The 21,308-nt window shown below is 37.0% G+C and overlaps 1 protein-coding gene across 3 annotated transcripts in view; it reads left to right on the forward strand.

Moving 5' to 3' along the window:
- The window catches only part of LOC114049960 (muscarinic acetylcholine receptor M3), a 607,675-nt gene extending 597,274 nt beyond the window's left edge, over window positions 1–10,401 (forward strand). For 2 of the 3 annotated variants that reach the window (XM_027871443.1, XM_027871444.1), the window contains one exon: window positions 7,326–10,401. In XM_027871443.1, the coding sequence (XP_027727244.1) occupies window positions 7,342–9,102 (1,761 nt within the window). In that variant the 5' untranslated portion in view covers window positions 7,326–7,341 and the 3' untranslated portion in view covers window positions 9,103–10,401. Of the gene's footprint in view, window positions 1–4,483; window positions 4,559–7,325 lie in introns of those variants that run through there. The other variant, XM_027871442.1, reaches the window with a different exon arrangement.
- Window positions 10,402–21,308: the final 10,907 nt, after the last annotated feature.

A 21,308-nucleotide genomic window follows, 5' to 3' on the forward strand; every position in this document is an offset into this window, starting at 1 on the left:
ATAGATAGATAGATAGATAGATAGATAGATAGATAGATAGATAGATAGATAGATAGATAGATTAGCTAGTTTAGTTTTAGGTAAACCTAAAAAAGTTCTGGTACATGTGGGTTGGGGTTCAGAGTTTCAGAAAAGGATTAGGTATGTGCAAGGCAGCCTTGGTACCACATATATACCACTAATTCAATTATAACTAACCTATTTCATAGCAGTTTTAAAGAATCACCCCTCCTGCTACCTGCTGCCCCTCATTAGGAATTCCTGAATAAAAATTGGCACTTTGGAAATATTCTGCCCAGTGGTTCTTTTTCCCCCTGAAAGTTTATCAGTCCAAATCATTTCTGCACCTATGCAACCAGCTCTCCCCTATATTCAATGGCTTAAGCACTGAACTTTCAGAAACAAATCTTTAGAGAAAATAGCATGGAATTGAACTCTTTCAAAGAGTTTGCAGTTAGAAATACAGGTTATCCTTTCCTATTCATCATAAACTCTAGCTCCCAAATGAATCACTTCCAGGCTTGTGATAACTGAAAGAATTCATAAATGCCAGCTTGGGGCATTGAAGTATAGATTGCCCCCAGGGTAAAATTGGTGAGGTAGGGAAAAAGTGCTGAAGTAGACTTACCTTTTGGGGTTTTTTTTTGTTTGTTTTGTTTTGTTTTGTTTGGATTGTTTTTTGTTTTTTGGTTTTTGGTTTTTTCAAATAAATAGTTTCACAGTTTTTCTGTGGATCAGGAAAACAAAAGGTTGTCAGGCTTAGAGAACTAATGCAGATAATCATTAGTCCAATTTAGTTCCTTGTTTTAAAGGAAAAATTGTGCTATTTTTATGGTAACAGCTATGCATAATCAATCCTGATGCAATTACATTTCCAAGCATCCTTCTTTTTTGTTGTCAAATTCAATCAAACCTATGAAAGGAAGCAACAAAAAGAGATAGTGTAATGCATCATTTTTTTTTTTACAAATACACATTTTCTTTTTCTTTTTGAAAAATGAATTTTATTTCAGTTTGGGTGTTCTGGGGGAAAATGTTCTACTCAGAGCATAAAAAATCCTGCCAAATCAGGACACATTTCCTCTCTTACGTCCAACAATGAATAATAATAGCAGAGTTCTTGGGGTTTGTTTCTGACTATTCAAACCACTAAAAAGTTTGAATCTCTTTAAAGATGTTTTTGATTGGGATAGGCTTTGTTGATTCTATTTGATATCATTTAAGAACTACACATGACTCAAGTTCAAACTCCCTGCTACTCAGAGGAGACAGTTATCCACAACTATTCATCAGCCATGCTGCAGTAGTAAGACTCTTTTTTGATTTGGCTTCGCCATCTAGTGGTCAGATTCTCATATTTCTTTTCATCTGACCACCAAATTCTCTTGCTTCTCGTGCAGAAAAGTCATTCTAATTCTCCCCTTCAGTCATGAATGCTCTCAACAAAATGGACACTTGAAAAGAAACCTTGACAGTGGTGCTATAGATACTAGATTGGGGGGGGGGGGGAATGAGCACCATGTGAGGATATTTCTGTCCTATGCCAAATTATTCTCCAGTTCTCATGATAAAAAAACAGGCCCAGTTAAGTTCAGGCTTTTGGTATACAGTTTTTGAAGCCATTTTCCTAGCGCGTTCTTAGATGAATTGCTGAGCCTGGATGACTCTGTGGCTGGTATATTAGTGTTACTAACAGAATATTCTTGTCCTTTGCTTTTCATTGGATGGAGAGCTCGAGTGGGGTTTGAGGACTCTGGGAAAAGATAGTTGAAACCCATGTAAAAGAAACTCAGTTTTGATTTGTGAAAGAGGAGACTAAGTTCTAGATACCAGAAGAAATGGGTCTATGCTACTTCCCAAGTCTCTATTGCAGAGCCTTCAAGCCCATGAAAAGAACGGAGCCTCAACTCCTTCTGCCTTCAATTCCCTCCTCGCACATACATGTGTCATGCATGATAGTTCCACCTGGCATCTCCATAGCACTTTGTACTTTTCTCATTGGTTTCATGTTCATCAGTTCATTTGATCTTTATAGATTTTTGGTAATGATTTATAACAGAGATGTATCTACGTAGTACAAATATTTTCAACTCTTTAACCATGAGAAAAAAACCTAATGATTTCTACAAACATGACATTCAGGTTTCTCGACATTTATCAGTACTTTCAAATTTAATTGGAGTTTAATATCTTCTTGACTGATTTGCCCTTTTCTTCTCTTTAATGTATTTTATTGTTCTGGCCATTCTTCTCCAAACTGGCACTTTATTTATTTTTTTAATGAGATCTGTAATTTCATTCCTGCTCAGAGCTCCAGGTGAAGAACTCTCTTTATCAGTACACATCAACACAGCTCTGTAGCTATTAGCCTAAAATTACTTGGGGCACTTAGAGGTAAGGCAACTTAGCCAAGGTCACACAGTCAATTTGAGTGTGAGGTAAGATTTGAAATCTTCCTGACTCCAAGGTGAGCTCCCTGTCCCCTACGCTATGCTGAACTCCTTTAATTTACCTTTTTATATTTTATTCTGAACTTAAGAAATAAAACAAGCATTTCTATAACATAGTAGATTAGAAAAAAAGATGATTGTACATGAAACTGCAAATCTATTACGCACAACTCACTGTTGCTTTTAAATATGTAATAAAAATCATGAAACTTTCTTTTTTTTCCTTTTTTTCTTCCCTCCCCGCTTCCACCCTAGAAATGTCTACCATTAGATGCAAATATGTATATGTGTGTAATATAAATATATGTATATATAGATATATACGTATAACCATTCCATACATACTTCTATTTACCAGTTCTTTCTCTGGGTGCAGATAGTGTATTCCCTCATATGTCCTTTGTAACTAATTTGGATATTTATTATAATCAAAATTACTTAGTCACTCAAAGTTGTTCTTAAAACAATATTGTTGTTACTATATACAAATAAATATTTCTGTTACCCCAGAGAGCCCTAGAATCTTGGAGTTGAGGTGGGGGAAGACCTTAGAGGTCATGATTCTGAGCTCCCGAAGCTTCTTTTCAACATCCCTGACAACTTGGCCAGAACCAATCACCTAACATCTTTGAATCTCAGTTCCCTAAAATGTAAAATGGAGAAAATAATAGCATTTAACACATAGAATTGTTGTAAGAGTGTGTGTGTGTGTGTGTGTGTATATCACTTTACAAACCTTAAAATACTTTATACATTAGTAATTATTCTAAATTTCAGACTGATTCTAAATATTTTTATTTGATAGATCATTTTTAAGTTAGTTTTTAGCCCTATTTACCTTTCCCTAAAGAGGAAGTTGAAATTCCTTTCCAACATTACCCTTCTGGTTGTATATAGAAAAAGCAAGTATCATTCAAGAATTTTCCTCTTTCACATGGCTTTTGTGGGGCTTAAACATTTGGGGGACTGATTTTTTCCCTTTTCAGTAAACATATACTATCCATATTTTGTGCTTAATAAAAATTTCCTCTGTATAATTCTCTTCACCCACTGAAGAATGTAAAGGCCCCAAATTCAGTCCCTTTGTTCTCAATATTTCCCTTTTTATATTCCCCCCTATTTTTTATTTTTGTTCTAAAAGTACATTACTTCTGTCCTCTATCAGCCCCACAGGATGCCTTCTATCTTTCTGCATTCTTTTGCTATTTGTATTACAAGCATACATAATACATAATAACGTATGCTTTCTCCTAACTTGAAGGATATTGTTGAGTCCTTGTGGACTGTGGAATCTGTCCCTCCCTCCTCCCCCCCACCTTTAACTTTGAATATTCACATTCCATGGATTCCACTAATTTTGAGCTCAATGGACTTTACTTGCTCTTTCCTGTGTTCTTTCTCCTTTTGAGACTTGGGTTTCACCTATAGAAGACCTATTATTCTCCTTTTCTTTGTATTTTGCCTAAAATAATTAGCATAAGCCTGCTAAGTACAATTATTGCCAAGTGGTATCAGCACTATCTCTTGGTGGATTTGACTCTAAAATAAGTCAACTAGCATTTATTAAGCACCTACCATATGCCAGACATTGTATTAAGCACTAGGGACATAAAAGAAGGTTAAAAATAGTCCCTATCCTCAAGGAGTTCAGAATGTAATGAGGGAAACAATTTGAAAAATAACTATATACAACTATATACAAAAAACAAACAAAAAAGATACATACCAGATAAATTGGAGCTAATTTCATAGGAAAGGCACTAACTTTGAGGTCCAAGAAAGGCTTCTTACAGAAAAGATTTTAGCTATGGAGATGAGGAGGGAGAACATTCTGGGTACGGAGGATAGCCAGAGCAGGGAGATGGAGTGTCTTGTACAAGGAATAGCAAGGATCACAATGTCAGTAGGTAGTGGAGAACATGGAAAACACAAATATAAGAAGATTAGAATGGTAGGAAGGGACAAGGATTAGTTTATGAAGGGTTGATTTTTAAAGCTAAACAGTGGATTTTAAATTTAATTCTAGAGTGATCCATTGGAGTTTATTGAATGAGAGTGATGGTGTCCATGACATGGTCAGACCTTCACTGCAATCAGATCACTGATAGGTGAGTAGAAGATGAACTAGAGTAGGGAGAGACTTAAATCAGGGAGGCCAAATAATAGACTATTGAAATAATCTAGGCATGAGGTAATGACAATTCCCCTCCAAGTACAAGGGTGGTGTCAGTGTTGCAGCAAAGAAATGTTTCCCTTTGTCTATTTTTGGGTAAATTTTTAGTCCAGTTTCATTGAGGATACAGGGAGAATCTCATCTACTGACAGATTCACATGACTGGAGAGCAAATAAAGTGAGTAGTCAAATTGAAAAAGAAATCTATTAGCACGCTAAAGAAAACTACTTGGGTTGGTTGCAGCTTCAATCTACCATGGTTCAAATCTGGCTTGTATAGCTTTTTCAAACCTCCATAGCCAATATGTATCACTTGAATGAACCAATGGAATTCAGTTTGTCTCTATAGGAAAGCATATCTGGAAAGTCCCTAGTTGTGTGTTAGGTACACCATTTGTGGGTTCGTGCACAGCTAAAAAATGCTGTGTACAGCAGGTTTTTATGTATTCAGGCTAAGCAGGATGGAGGTAGTTGAGACAGGTTTTATTATTCCGTTTACAGCAGAAAAGGAGGCAATTCAATAAGGTTGTGTTATTGAAAGTGCACCAGAATGAGGCATAATTTAAATAGCACATTGAGATAACAAGGTTATTCTTTTCTTCCACACCAACAGAAACATGAAGACGGCTTTCTCTCTCATTTAATGTGAGGCCTCACACTGAAGATTTACATATTGAAAGAAGACAACAAAAATCAAATATTTTATTTCAAGTTTATTTCATCAGCGTGAAAACAATAAATTTCTAAATTTCTAAATAAATACATTTCTAAATAGTTCATATTCATTTTCTTGACTTTATATAAAATATAATTTTTTTCTTGGTCAAAGAAATTCCCAATGAAAAAATTAATTTAAATTGACACCTGCTCTTCAACACAGAGAGTTGTCTGAGGCATTGAGAGGCTAAATTAATTGCTAGGTGTCATACAGTCAGCAGGTTTCAAAGGCCAGACTTGAACCTAGGTATTATTTGTGATTACTAGGCCAGGTCAGTTCAATATCCACTGTCATCCATTGTTGTTGTTGTCCAGTCATTTTAGGTTGTGTTTGACTCTTTGTCACCCTATGTGGAGTTTTCTTACCAAAGATACTGGAGTGGTTTGCCATTTCCTTCTCCAGCTCATTTTACTGATGAGAAACTGAGGCAAACAGAATTGAGTAATTTGTTCAGGGTGACACAGCTAATAAGTCTGAGGCTGCATTTGAACTCAGGTCTTCCTGACTCCAGGCCTGGTGCTCTGTCCACTGTACCACCTAGCTGTCGAGTGTCACCCATAGAGCCTTTCAATTTTCTTGTTCCCTCCATAATAACTAAAACATCTTCTGTGTTACCACAATTTACTTTAAAAAACATTTCTAAAGGAGATAAAGAGTGATAACAGTTTAGATCTTTAAGTATTCTTAACTAACACATCTTTTTGAACTTCATTAAAATTCATTTTGGAGAGATACCCCACAAGATTAAAAATACATATTTATGGAGTACCCACTTGACCATGTATATGGTTTTAGACGTCTAGGAATTCACTGAATAAGCCATTTTATTAGTCACATGCATGCATGCCTGCATACAAAGATAATACAGTTTGTATTGTAGGAGTTCTTACTCATTTTTTTATCATGAACCACTTTGTCAATTTGGCAAAATCTATGAATCCTGTCTGATGCTTTGGTGAAGGCAAAGTAGGCCATCTTTTACTTCAATTCTTACTTAGCCTTTAACTACTGAATGGGTGTTGCCTCAGACAAACTGAGACCTGGGAAAGACCTTAGCTTAAAAAAAGCCAGTCTCTTACTGCAACTTGGGCCATCACCAGTCGTCCTGACTTGCCACTGGACTCTAGTGACTCTGGAGGAGTGAGGCTGATGACTTTGCACAGCCCTGCCTCACTTAAATTCACTTCACTTGCAAGTCAAGATATTACCCTCCTGCTGTCATTGGTCCTTTTCCAGAACAAAGGATGAAGAATAACATGAATCCCTTCTCAAAATAATATTTTTAAGTATATAAAATAATTACACATGGGATTACAAAGGAAACCAGTATATTGAAGTGCAGTTATCAGGATATTTGTTTTTAAAAGTTCACAGACCCCAGGTTAAAAATCTCTGCTTATATTTTGAGCAGTTTAATATTAACTTGCTTTGTTTCTTTTTTTTCCCTCCTATGGTTTGTAGAGGTATTTATTCTCATTCCTATGAAGCACATCTGGCAGATACCTTGTAAAATTTGTCTTTATCTTTATAAATTTTATTTGAAATATTATTTTTAGGAAATGACTATATCAAGGACAGTGATGATGAAAAAAATACTGGATAAGTACTATATAACTTGGAATCACTCTACATTTTAAGAAATAATACAAAATAAGAAGGGTGAAATATTATGAGTGTATTATGGTACATAAAGGAAAAAATATATCCAGAGCTTGGGAGTTGGTAGTCCTGGGATTCTAGTCTTGAGCAGAGAGCCAATTAGCTGTGTGACTTTCAACAAATTATTAAGTTTTGAGGCCCTCCTCTTCTTCATCTGCAAAATGAGGAGGATAAAATAAATTGTTTCACTGGTTCATGCCAGTGGTAACAGTCTATGATTCTATAACGGCCTTTTAATTTCTTTTAAAATGTCCAGTGCTGAGAACATGCCAAAATATAGCAGCATTTCCCCTGATTTCTGTTCTCCTCTCTCTCTCTTCCCTAGACTATGCCAGAGAGCCATGATGACCCTGCACAGTAACAGTACAACCTCTTCCTCATTTGTTAACATCAGTTCTTCCTGGAACCAAGGCACCTCAGGCCCAGGTCTTCCCCCTCGCTATGGCAGCTACAACGTCTCTCAAGCCTCTGAGACTTTTTCCAACAATGCTACAAACAATGACCCTCTTGGTGGTCACACCATCTGGCAAGTGGTCTTCATCGCCTTGCTGACTGGCATCCTAGCCTTGGTGACCATCATTGGTAACATCCTAGTGATCGTGGCATTTAAAGTTAACAAGCAGCTAAAGACGGTCAACAACTACTTCCTCTTGAGCCTGGCTTGTGCTGATCTGATCATTGGTGTTATTTCAATGAACCTTTTTACCACGTACATCATCATGAACCGATGGGCTTTGGGGAACTTAGCTTGTGACCTCTGGCTCTCTATTGACTATGTGGCCAGCAATGCTTCGGTCATGAACCTTTTGGTCATCAGCTTTGATCGGTACTTTTCCATCACCAGGCCACTCACATACCGAGCTAAACGAACAACCAAAAGGGCTGGTATGATGATTGGCCTTGCTTGGATCATCTCCTTTATCCTTTGGGCTCCTGCCATATTGTTCTGGCAGTACTTTGTTGGGAAAAGAACTGTTCCCCCAGGGGAGTGTTTCATCCAGTTCCTCACTGAACCTACCATTACCTTTGGCACTGCCATAGCTGCCTTTTATATGCCTGTGACTATTATGACTATTTTATACTGGAGGATCTACAAGGAGACTGAGAAACGTACCAAAGAGCTTGCAGGACTACAGGCCTCAGGAAGCGATGCAGAGGCTGCCCACTTTGTTAATCCAACGGGCAGCTCTAGGAGCTGCAGTAGCTATGAGCTCCAACAGCAAACCCTAAAACGCTCAACCAGGAAGAAGTATGGCCGCTGCCATTTCTGGTTCACAACAAAGAGCTGGAAACCCAATGCTGAACAGATGGATCAAGAGCACAGTAGCAGCGACAGCTGGAATAACAATGATGCTGCTGCCTCTCTTGAAAACTCTGCCTCATCTGATGAGGAAGACATTGGCTCGGAGACAAGAGCCATTTACTCCATTGTGCTGAAGCTCCCGGGTCACAGCACTATCCTGAACTCCACCAAATTACCCTCATCAGAGGACCTGCAAGGATCAGAGGAGGAGCTGCAAAAAACCGACTTGGAGAAGAAAGCTAACAAGCTACAAGCTCAGAAGAGCATGGAGGATGGAGGCAGCTTTAGGAAGAGCTTTGCCAAGCTTCCCATTCAATTGGAGTCAGCTGTGGAGACTGCCAAGACACCAGAGGCCATTTCTTCTGTTGCTAAGACAACAGCAGCTCTGCCTCTTTCCTTCAAGGAGGCCACACTGGCCAAAAGATTTGCCCTAAAGACCAGAAGTCAGATCACTAAACGGAAAAGGATGTCGCTCATCAAGGAGAAGAAAGCAGCACAGACCCTCAGTGCAATTTTACTTGCCTTTATCATCACCTGGACTCCGTATAACATCATGGTCCTGGTGAACACCTTTTGTGAGAGCTGCATCCCTAAAACCTATTGGAACCTGGGGTACTGGCTCTGTTACATCAACAGCACAGTGAACCCCATGTGCTATGCACTGTGTAACAAAACGTTCAGAACCACATTCAAGATGCTGCTGCTGTGCCAGTGTGATAAAAGAAAGAGGCGCAAACAGCAGTATCAGCAAAGGCAGTCAGTTATTTTTCACAAGAGGGTACCACAGGAGGCTTCATAAAATGAAAAATTTTTAAAACAACAGCAGCGACCAAACACACATGCACTTCAACCCCATACACCTTGAGAAAGGGAAAGGGGAGGATTTTTTTTTCTGGTATTGATATTAGACATTTCAACGTCCAGATGTGAAAGCCGCTGCCTGGCTGATGTATCCTTTTAATAAACCTATTTTAATATAAAAAGTCAAATGCACATTAAGCAAAAGAAAAAAAATATACTACTGGATGGTAAAACATTAACTCGGAAGTTGTTCCTTTACCACTTTAAATGGTTTTCCTAAAAAGGGAGGAAAGCAAAGTTGTACAGTAGTTATAAACCCATTATTGACCTGCCCAGGTCCATTGAGTCATATCAGCTCTGGGAACTCAGGTAAGCACATCAAGCTGGCCTAATTTCCAACTTCTTTCCAAGGATCCTGCAAGTATTGATCTAGCCTCTTGGACAGAGGAGGCCAGCAAGAAGGTGGTTGTGAAAAGTTTTAACATGTTACGAGGCGGCATCTTGTTGTCCCAATAGAGCTTCCTGTCTTCTCTTTGGTGTATCGTTGTTAAACCCTACCTACCTGTGGACTTGATCCTCCATCCTTACGGAGTACTGTTTTGTGCAGCTAAAGTTTCATGTATATGAAAATAAATACGTATATATGTGTGGGTACAGAGCGCACACACACATGTATATAATATACTGGGAAACAACAAAACTGGCAAATTATTCCTGCAATACATGATTTCAGTATTTCGGCAACTAAAGTTCTCTGGAAACCTAACACAACACAAATGTACAACGTGATCCAGATGAAAGAAGTATCACTTAATGCTTTTAAATCAAGAGTGTTTTTAGGGGCCATTCAGAGAACAGCAGAATCCTATCCAAAGTACACCCAGATGAGGCCGGCATTGTACGGCTGTGCCTATTAGATGCCCTCATGTTCAGTCTGAGCAGCTAAGCAACATCAGCAGATCTGTGGAGATTGGTGGTCTCAAGACCATCTGAGTCCAGATCAGCCAGGAAAATCAACCTCTTCTGGGCTCTAGCACCCTACACTGAGGACTGGGTAGCCAGCTGCATTGGTTTAAAGCTTTCTGTACCTGTGCTAAGGCCCAGGCCCCTTGGATCTCAAAAAATGAATTGCAACACAGTGTTTTTGAGTTCTCCACAGTCTCAGATCTGAGCTTGCGGCTAAACAAAATTTCTGTGATATGCTTGAAACTCGACATTAGTGACGTGGCTGTCTGGGTCTCATCAATTGCAATATTTCTGGTAATAATAAAAGGAAAAGTTTTTTTTTTAAAAAAAGAAGAGGAAAAAGTATGAAAAAATGAAATTGTTTTGGTTTTGTTACCTGGCATTTTCTGATGAAAATTTATTAAATAAATTAAAGGGCTTAAATCTGTGTCACTTAGACATTGCCAGTGTTTCCTGGGCTTGAGCATGTGATCAGCACCCAAATAATGGGTGGGCTCTATAAAAGTTATGTGTCCTCTGAGAAAAGGACTATATTTTGAAAAGTATTGCTTCTAATCTGATTTATTTACATTTTGAGAAATAATTTTGTATTTTCCTTTGACCAAAATTATATAAGTTTTGTTTTGGGGTGGTTTTTTGTTTGTTTGTTAATTGTTGTTCAATTTTCTTCCTTCCTTTCTTTCTCTTTCTTTCTTTTTCTCTTTCTTTTGTTTTATTTCTTCCTTTCTTCTCTTTCCTCTCTCTCTCTCTCTCTCTCTCTCTCTCTCTCTCTCTCTCCCCCCTCTCCCCCCCTCCCTCTCTCTCTCTCTCTCTTTCTCTCTCTCCCCTCTATCCTATTTTTGGCTGGGGGTGGGGGAGGGTACTCTGGGTGGGGGGAGGGGGGAGGAAAACCTTACCTTTGTTTGGGGCATCAGTGTTGTGAACACAGAGCTGGTATAAAAGCTGCTTTTGTATTCAGTGTGAGATGGTGTTTACAGATGATTTTGACCACAGTGGAAGTATATTAAATGGTGTCTGTGTATTTGAGCTATTTAATTTGTGTTATGTTTATATGAAGAAATATTTATACATACTTCACCAAATGTTTATTTAATGTTGATAAATATTACTCTTCAATCTTCAGCTGTGGTGTCCTTTTAAAGTGATTCCTAAAGGTCCACTTTAACAATGGATACAGTATATCTAGCTTTCATGTTGCTAAGAAAAAAGTCATCCTGTTGGCATCAGTGAATATTTAACTCTTTGTGTGTTAATTAAAAAAAAACAGTAATTTTAACATAAGGCGCTTAAGCCACGATTTTGTTGAACCTGATGAGAACAGAACAAGAGAAAACAATATAATTGATAGTTATTTTGTTGACCTTGTTCAACCAAAGAATAAGGAAAATACGAAGTTTTCTAAGTTGAATAGAAAATGACAGATCTCTATACTCTGAAACTAAATGGCAACCAATTCTCATCCCAATTCTAACACAGACTGGTTGACCTTGACAAGTCAATTACCAGTGGTGGCCTTCATTTTCCGCATCTGCAAAATGAGGGTGTTAGAGTAGATTATCTCTAAGATCCCTTGCTGCACTAAAAGTCTGTGATTTATGGTTCAGTTGAAACTTTTAAAAAAAAATTTTTACTCAAGTTGAACTGGCAAAAAATGTTTAAAATATTAATGTCTCCCATTACAACAAGTGATTGCTACCCAACATTTTTAGGAATTGTAATACCCTTTCCTTATTCTGGTTTACCACACCACTCTCTTCCTAAAACTGTTTCTTGGTATGCTTTAGTTATTTATTTATTTATTTTAGATTAGAGAAAATTAAACTTACTTTGAGAATTGGAGACACTCTGAGTATTGCAAAACCAGGGTTGGTAATCACTATTCTCTGTAGAGAGAATTGTCTCTTGATTCATGCCTTTATATGATCCTGATAAGCTTAGAGGAAAGAAAAAAAAATGAAACCACAGAGATTCTAGCCCTCCTCCATTATTATTCATTTTTACTACAATCTTTTTTAAAAGCTACCAATTCTTAAAAGCTGCTTTTCAAAATTACCTGTTAACTTTGTTTACAGGATAGGGGCAGCAAACCTTGGATCGTTTTCAGAGAAGAAAAAACACCAACAACAAAAAAATGAGATTTTAGTGTAAAAAAAGGTTTGAAAATATAATATAAGATATAGTGAGTGTTTACAAAAGTCACTTCATAATATACATTCGCGTCATAATAGGTTCACAAGTAAGATATTCAGTATATCCGTTACAAATGTCCTTTTGCTCAAATTGGGAATTAAATGATTTTATTATGTGCAAGTCAGGTACATATAGTATGTTCTGTAATCAATTATCTATTCTATTGGAAAAGAGCAGAAAAAACAAGCAGATAAATTACATATTATCACATACTGTCTCATCCTATCGTATGATATCTAACTCTTATCACAGACTGTCTCACACTTGTCATATCCACATACACTCATGCCCATACATTCTGCTTTCTGCTTTTCTTCCATGATTTCTCCTTTGGTCACTATTTAGGTTTCCCTCCTTTCCTTCATCTTTCCCTTTGCTCATCAAATCTAGTCTAGTTGTCTTCCTTCCCTAGATATGTTTTAGTTCTATCCACCCCATCTCCTGGTAGTTCTAGAGTCTGGCAAAATATGAACTAACAAAAACACCCATAAATGCTAAGAAGCTGCCTGCCTCTAATTCAAAGGGGTACGAGACATAATTAGATTCCTTTGTTAACTCTTTCAGTGCTTCCAGATGGGCTAGTCTCAGTTAGTTGGGGGCAAGGGAAACATATCCAGGGAGAAGCTTCTTTACTTTTAATTAAGCATTATTATGGGCATGTTCAGTACTTCATTTAAAATATTTATTTGGTACTGATAATATGCATAGCTCTGTGCTGTGCTGCTAAAGAAATCAGGAGTAATTTAGACAACAAAGAAATTAAGATTAAAAAAGCTGTGTTCATTAATCTAATGAACCTTTCAAGAATAGTGTTTGGCTAGGCAGTAAAGAATACATACTAATAGGGAAGGCAAATCCATAATCATTTATAACACAGAAAATCCCAAAGCCATACTGTTTACAGTAACTTCAGCCTCCTTTTCTACCAAACCCTTTAGCAGAGCTGCCAACCAGGTACAAATCTATCAGTTTGAGATCCCCATTTCTTCCTGTTAAAGCTAAGTTCTAATATTTTCTTACTTCATTTTCTTATGTGAAGTAAGAGAAGTGGTAGGCCCTATTAGGCTACAAACTGAATTGATAAATGTACCTGGAAAATATAGTTTCATATATGTATGTTAGAATTGTTGGCTTGGCTCAAATCATCATTGCATATAATTTTGGTTGGCTTACAAAATTAAGGAAGATTCCAACTTTAGCCTGTGATTGAAACACTGAAGGGAAAGCTCTCATAATCATCACACCGTAACATATAATGCTAGTTCCAGACTACTAAATAGGTTTGTAAAATAAACAATAAAAAACAACTTCGTGGAAACCTGTTTTTGCCTGTTCTTAGAGACATATGGTGCCAACATTTTTTAGTAGTATCATCTTTTTTTTTTCTTACACATTAAAAGCTTCACTAAGTTTGGGGCAGGCTTGAAGGGAATCTTACGGAAATTATAAATAAAAATGTGCACTTTAGTTGTCACACAAATTACAAATGGGCTTCCAAGATGGGGGAAACCAGAGCATTATTTCATTGGGCAGGAAGCTTGGATAGATAAACAAATGTAAAGACAATTAGGATGTTTGCATCCTTCTCTACAGGGGTGTACAAATATGAATTAACCACTGTCCATATGAGTTGAGTGTATTATTTGCTTTGTAAGCAAAGAACATGTATCATAGCTGTATTTAAAATATCGTCCGAGCCTTAGAGAAAGGTGCCAAATTTTATCTTTTTACTACTTACTGACCAGGCATTTCTTCCAGAGACATGTGGGGGGTTTCAAATATCATTTTCATCTTTTTTTTTTCTCCTGAAAATGAGTCAATGGTCTGTATGATAAAATTATGCCTGCAATTTTGTGGTAAATATTACTTCCTTGACTAAGTTTAACAGCATAAATAGCTAAATAAATAAAATCCACTACTAAATAAAGATTGTGTCCTTTCATTTTCATGCAAGATCTAATACATAACTGTAAGCTTTTCTTTTTATATGTAGGCAGATTGCATTGCAGATTTGAATGAGAATGGAAATAAATCTGAAAGAATGATAATGAAAACATATTCTGAAATATGGTACCAAATCCATTGAATTGTGTCTTGTTTCTACAGAAAATATGATTTTCTCCAACATTTGGAAGGACTGAACTTATCATGTTTATTCATTAAGTATGGGTGTTGTAGAAACAGTTAAACCATATGTAAGCCACTATATATCTGAGTGTGGCTATATAAGCATATGGATATGGTTCTTGTCCACTAAGAGTGTATGTAAAACAAATCCAGTAAAGTCTAGACACCAATATTCTAGTGAAGAAAGATAGCATACATAGTTCAAAGAGCACTGACCTTAAAGTCATAGGACTTAATTTAAATTCCACCTCTGATACTGTATATGTTACCTTGTGTGAATCACTTAAATTCTCTTGGTCCCAGTTTGCTTATAGGTAAACTGAGGGACTTTGGCTAGAAGTCCTCCTAGATCTCCAGTCTCTGATTTCATTGTTGTGGGTATTCAGGAATGAAGATCGTAATCCACTCAGATCTACTCATCTTGTGCAACTCTAATCCATATCCTTTCATAAATTTGCCATAGGGGGTATTCCCTAAATGATTGAGACTTAGGCCCTCTTTACATTGTATGGATGGATACCAGTAGAGCAGAGGCTGTTTGTACTTTGTGCTTGCTATATAACCAATCCATCATTTTTCTGGTCATAAATTTCTCTGATGGCACATTTCACCCTGCTTCTCCATAGAATTCCCATTTGCTGTGTGCTACAGCCTTTCCACACTTTCCATGGGCCTCTCCACTTCCCTTTGGTTGATGCCTAACTTTAGTGAGGTCACAAAATATCAGCTGAAAGAATATTGTTGTTAAAAAGATTGATCTTTGTTCCACAGTGAAGCTTTTATGGTTTACAAGAATTGTGCACTTTCCAAAGGGCAATTCAGCCCCTTCTCCCATTTGATTCTGGACCCACTAATTGTACATTTATAAAGACGTACATGCTTTTAAAAAGGTGGGGGTATATATATGCTTTTTTAAGGAATGAAGAAACAATTTTTAAAAGGTACTATTTTCTATTTTCTGGTATATCCGTAAGAAAATATTTTCCTATCAAAGAAGAACTTGTTTCATAGTACTTTTAGAAAAGGTGATACAGTTCCCAGTGTCTTCTCAGCAAGGTGTGTATCTCTCAGCAAGAAGCAGATAATTTGCCCAGCTCTGTGAGAGATGTCCTAGTTCAGCACCAGTCCTCTGAAAGGCAGTTGGAGGTGCAAGACTGGAGTTTAGCGGAGAGGTTAGGACAGGATAGACAAATTTGAGAATTGTGGTTAAAATTGTTAGTGCTGGAAAAGAAAAAGAGAAGTAGAGTCAGAAATTATACCATTATAGCAGTTCAGAGGTGGTGGGGTGTTGAAACAACAGGTTTTATTATAAAAACATGTATAATTTTACCTGCCATGGTTAGAGATTTGCTATGAAAAGGAAAAAGGAGAGACATGATTGAAACAGCATCAAAATTATTCCTCCAGGCTTAAGCCTAGGAGTACAGAGTGACTAAACAGAGATATACCAGAATAAAACATCCTTATTTTTGTTTGATTTCAGGTAAGAGTCATAGTTAACCTTTTTGGAAGAGGCAATCATGTAGCACATTTCCACATTATTCATTGGGTATCCTAGTCAGGCCCAGAATTGACCAGGTGAGAAACATTCGTTTTCAAAAAGGAAGTAACACAATGGGGAAATTGAGTCAAGAGGATTCTAGTTTTGCCTATGCAAGATTGTTTCCTCAACTTTCCCAGGCCCAGACATTCACCTGTAGCAGCCCTCAAGATGATATTCCCTTTGAGCAGCTTGTGACATTTCCCTCAAATTATGTATTACTAACTTACTGGTAAGTCATACAATTGCTAGACACTAGCTATGTGATCCTGGGCAAATCACTTATCCCTGTTTGCCTCAGTTTCCTCATCTGTGAAATGAGTTGGAGAAGGAAATGGCAAAATTCCAAATGGGGTCACAAAAAGTTGGATAAGACTGAAAATGACTGAACAGCAAACAACAAGAAGAAGGCAAAAATGAATCTCCAAGACTGGAATCTGTTGAGACTAAGTTGGCTCAAGATGTAATGTCAATATGTACTATTCTAGGTATAATTTCATAATCACATATCACCATAAAAATCACTTCTATAGTATAATCAAATGTCCTCCCCTCTCCCTTTTGGTGGTGAGTGTAATGGAAGAGGGGATACCATTTCCTCAGTAAAGTAATTCATTATTTTAGAATTTCACAATATTTAGCAAGTTCTTTCACAGGGCTAATAAGATTTTGTAACTTTACCCAGGGAAGGTCCCATGGAATCTGGCAAATCCCAGAAAGTAAGTAATTATGATTCTTCCCTTTTAAAATATACACAATTAAATACTTCATAGGCTTTAACATTATGACAAGAGCCTCTAATAACTAAATTAATAATTTCATAGCATTCTTATAAAAGAGTTACATTTTCTAATGATACAATTGCATCATTCTCTTAACAGTGTTTCTTATATAATGTTTTCCCAAAATTCACAATATGTGAAAATTTAGAAAAAAATAAATATCAGGTATTTAAAACATGAAACAAAACTTATTGCCAGTCAGATGACATGAATTTAGCTGAATGTATTTTCAAATTATCTTTCATGAAAAATCACTTCATTCATTTTATCACTTTTGACATTTTATACTGATTTCATTCAAGACCAATATAGGGTAATTTTGATCCAGTTATACCTTTAACAAAAATTACTTTTGTAGTTTCTAAACATATTGCTTTAATGCAAAATATTAAGTGTCTTTTCCATCTAGGCCTGATCTATTTATAGAGGGTCAAACATCACAATTATCTTAACAGGAGAATATATCTCACTTAAAATAAGAGAAGAATAAATTCAGTCAAATCTGGATCTATATGTACAAATGGTATCACACACAATCTAAGAAGATGGTGTCCCAAGAAGCAAACAGCTATATGAGATGAGACTCCTGAGCCTTAAATGGACAATTTTAATTTTTACTGTTTACTTTTTCCCTGTGCACCTTTTATCTGTAAGGTTTGCTTAACAGAGGGGACTGACCCCTTTGATTTTGTCAGTGTGATCCCTCAATTTCCCCTTTTCTCCTCACCTTGTTACCCATCACAAGCCCTATAATTAAGAACCCTTGATGAAGTGTTTGTAGTATCAGTTAATGATTCATTGAGGAGACTTCAATGCTCAAATAGAATAAATGGGGGAATGTGAAAAATTAATATTGTTCCCTTCTATTTAATAACTAATTATTAAATCAGGACCAGGGTTTTTCCCCTTTTCTACTTCCTCATCAAGAAACCAACCAGTGTGGGAAATCTCTCTTAAAGATTGACCCAGGCCAAGATCTAATGAGACAGTAAAAAAAATTCGAAGTTTGGGTGAATGGGTATATTCTTGCCCATTGTCTTTGCTCAGACTGGTCTGGTGAAGTGTTGATTCTCTCTTTTGTCATGACAGGTGATATGGGAATCTTTGTCTCTTTGACCAAGATTTGGGTGACCCAACTCGTGTACCTCAAGACCCTCATTTTAATATAGCCCACTTCCCATTGTGTTAACCAATCAGAGTTGATTGGTACCCCTCAGGAACACTTACTCTTCAAAGAACATATAAGCTATGAGCCCACTGCCATGAGGGGTCTTTGGTCTAAGAAAGAAAGCCAAATGACCATCCTTTTATTAATAAACATGATGGCCTTATTAGTAAAATGATTAAATTTCCCAAAACTATGTCTTTTAAACCTTTTTAATCACCACAATCTTTATGCCTTTTTCCCTTTGGCTGAAAAATTTAGTTTGGATTTACCAAGACACAAATCATGGACAGTGCTAACAATATACTGTATGCTATATAAGTAAACTGAAACAAAGACAAGACAAACACATATAAGTATGCTTGCTGGTAAAGTCTTTCAAATTAATTCCAGAGAAACCAGTTTCTAGACCAGACCAAACCACCTAATTGGTCAGGTGGGGAATAGGGGGTAATTGTTATTTGCAAATCATGGTGACATGGACACTCCTCCAGCCCACCAGGTTCACAAAACCTAAGTATAAGGACTATCCCAAACAGGCAGAACCTGTGGAATTTCTGAGAATTTGGTCCGTGGGTCAGTCCATCTAGGAATCCCAATAATGGTTTATTGAGTTTGCCAGCAAAGGAATTCCACTTGCATCGCAGAGACTCTCTGAAAGAACAAAAGGAGCAAGGTTACATAGGTTTCAATTTAGGCAAGAGGTGAATTAGGTATGGGGTACCTCTGGAGGAATTGTTGCTAGGAGCTTGCAGGGTAGGAATAGGGGATGTAGTGTCCCTTGATTGGACAGGGCCTGTTGCTGTGGCTAGTAACAGGAAAGGCTCTTCTTTAGGTTAGCTATCTCTCATAACCCCACCCTAATATATAGGACTATTTCTGATACATGCTGTTTCAGCAGAAAGGAAGGTTGCAGACAGGCTGGGGGGTGGGTGGTGGGTAGGATGGAGGGAAAGAGTTAGCAATAGAAAGAAAGTAAGAAACAAGATAGAGGAACTGCAGACGAAACGAAGTTGCTTTAGTTTTGTCCTACAGAAATGTCAGTATAGACATGGTAATTAAACATGGGAGCTGATGAGATCACTAAGTAAAGTAGTGAAGAGGGAGAGAAGAAGCCCACCAGGACAGAACCCTGAGGGACACCTATGGTTAGAGGGTATAATCTCAATGAAGATCTAGCAAAGGAGACTGAGAAGATCTAGCAAAGTGATCTGATAGATAGGAGGAGGTTAAGGGCAACTAAAGATCATAAATTTAGAGATTGGTAGAAACAGATTATTTAAAAAATAAGCTCTGCAGCTAAAATAAACCTTAGAGGCCATCTAGACCAACTCTTTCAGTTTTCAGATGAGGAAATTGAGTCCCAGGGAAGTTAATTTACAGTTCTTCTAGTCCAACCCTCTCTTCAAGAAAACACAAGAATGGATGTCAATTTATTAAGAATGAATTTTCAAAATTTGATTTTTGATTTGATACAAGACTCAAGAGGAGCATAAAAAGGTTTACAGGAAAGGAAAATCATAAGGGATTTAATAAGGTTAAACTGTTTACTACATGGGAAGATGATACTCATAACTCATAAGAATTTTCTCATTATTAGGGCAGATAGGAGTATATATAGACAGAGGACACAAATGTGAGTTGATTATGAAGGTATAATATCTAAAAATAATAAAATTAAGGGGTGAGAGAAGAATGTACTAGCACAAGGGGAAAGGGAGAGGTAGAATGAAATAAATTATCTCACATAAAAGAGGCAAGAAAAGGCTTTTACAGCAAAGGGGAAGAGGGGGGAGGTGAAGAAGAGCAGGAACTTAGGGTTCTCATCAGGATTGACTCAAAGAAGGAATAACATACACACTCAAATTTATCTTACCCTACAGGAAAGTAGGAGGGGAAGGGGAATAGAGAAGTGGGAATGATAGAAGGGATGGTAGATTGGGGAAGGGGATAATCAGAAGCAAAACACTTTGGAGGAGGGACAGGGTGAAAGGAGAGAGAGAATAGAGTAGATGAGGGGTGGGTGGTGGATAGGATGGAGGGAAATAGCAATAGTAACTACGAAAAAAGTTAAAGCAAGTTTCTCTGATAAAGACCTCATTTCTCAAACATTCTGAAGTACCACCTCATACCTATTAGATTGGCTAATAGGAAAGAAAAGAAAATGACAAATGGTGGAGGGGATGTGGGAAAATAGGGCATTAATGCATTGTTATTGGAGTTGTAACTGATTCAACCATTCTGTAGAGCACTTTGGAACTATGCCCAAAGGGCTATAAAACCATGCATACTCACCTAGACTACTAGGTCTGTATCCCAAAAGAGATTAAAAGAAAGGAAAAGGACTATATGTACAAAAATATCTATACCCACTCTTTTCTTGTGGCAAAGAATTAGAAATTGAGGGGATGCCCATAAATTGGAGAATGGTTGAAAAAGTTGTGGTATGTGATTGTGATGGAATATTATTGTGCTATGGGAAATGATGAGCAGAACGCTCTCAGAAAAGCCTGAAGAGACTTGTATGGGTTGATGCAAAGTAGAATATACTGTGTACAAAATAACAGCAATATTTTAAGATAATCAGCTGTGAATGACTTAGCTATTCTCAGCAATATAATAATCCAAGACAACTCAAGGACTTATGATGAAAAATGCTATTCTTCCCCACAGAAAGACCTGGTGATGTCTGAATACAGATTGAAGTGTACTTTTTTTACTTTCTTTATTTTTCTTGAGGTTTTTTTTCTGTTTTCTTCTACAACATTTCCATTATGAAAATGTTTTGCATGACTACACATGTATACCCTATATCAAATTGCTTGCCTTCTCAGTGGGGGGGGGGAAGGAGGAAGGGAGAGAATTTGGAGCTCATAGTTTTAAAAACAAATATTAAAATAGTTTTTACATTTAACTGAGGAAGATAAAATACTAAATGAAAAAATTTAAAAATAAAAGAAATAAAATTTCAAATATAGCTATACAGAAATATACTGAGAAGGACAACCTATTTTAGGCAGAAATGAATGTAAAAATAAAGACAAGTAAGAGTGGGGTCAAAACTACCCTACTTCATATTAGCCTTGATAGTTCAAATACATAAAATAATAGGGTTCATACAAAGTGTGAAAGGTTCTCTGAACTCATGTGCCATTGTACAAAAATGATGTTCAGATAAGCCAAGGAAACTTAACAAACTAATTAGAACTGGATTCATCCAAAAGATTGAAACAAGCATGACATTCAGTTACATGCCCTGAGAAGGAACTGAGGGGGAAGGAAAGAGAGGTTTCAGCACTGATTTTGGCCTAGGTCTCCTTCCCCACATCTCTTTTATCTGAAGAAAATATTGCCAATTTCAAGGCATCTGGACTATTATGTACTTCTCATCCTACCATTAGTGTCCTGGATGCATCCCTAGATCAACTAATGGC

Source organism: Vombatus ursinus, unplaced genomic scaffold, assembly GCF_900497805.2.
Source record: "Vombatus ursinus unplaced genomic scaffold, bare-nosed wombat genome assembly UNPS02014798.1, whole genome shotgun sequence".
NCBI lineage: Eukaryota > Metazoa > Chordata > Mammalia > Diprotodontia > Vombatidae > Vombatus > Vombatus ursinus.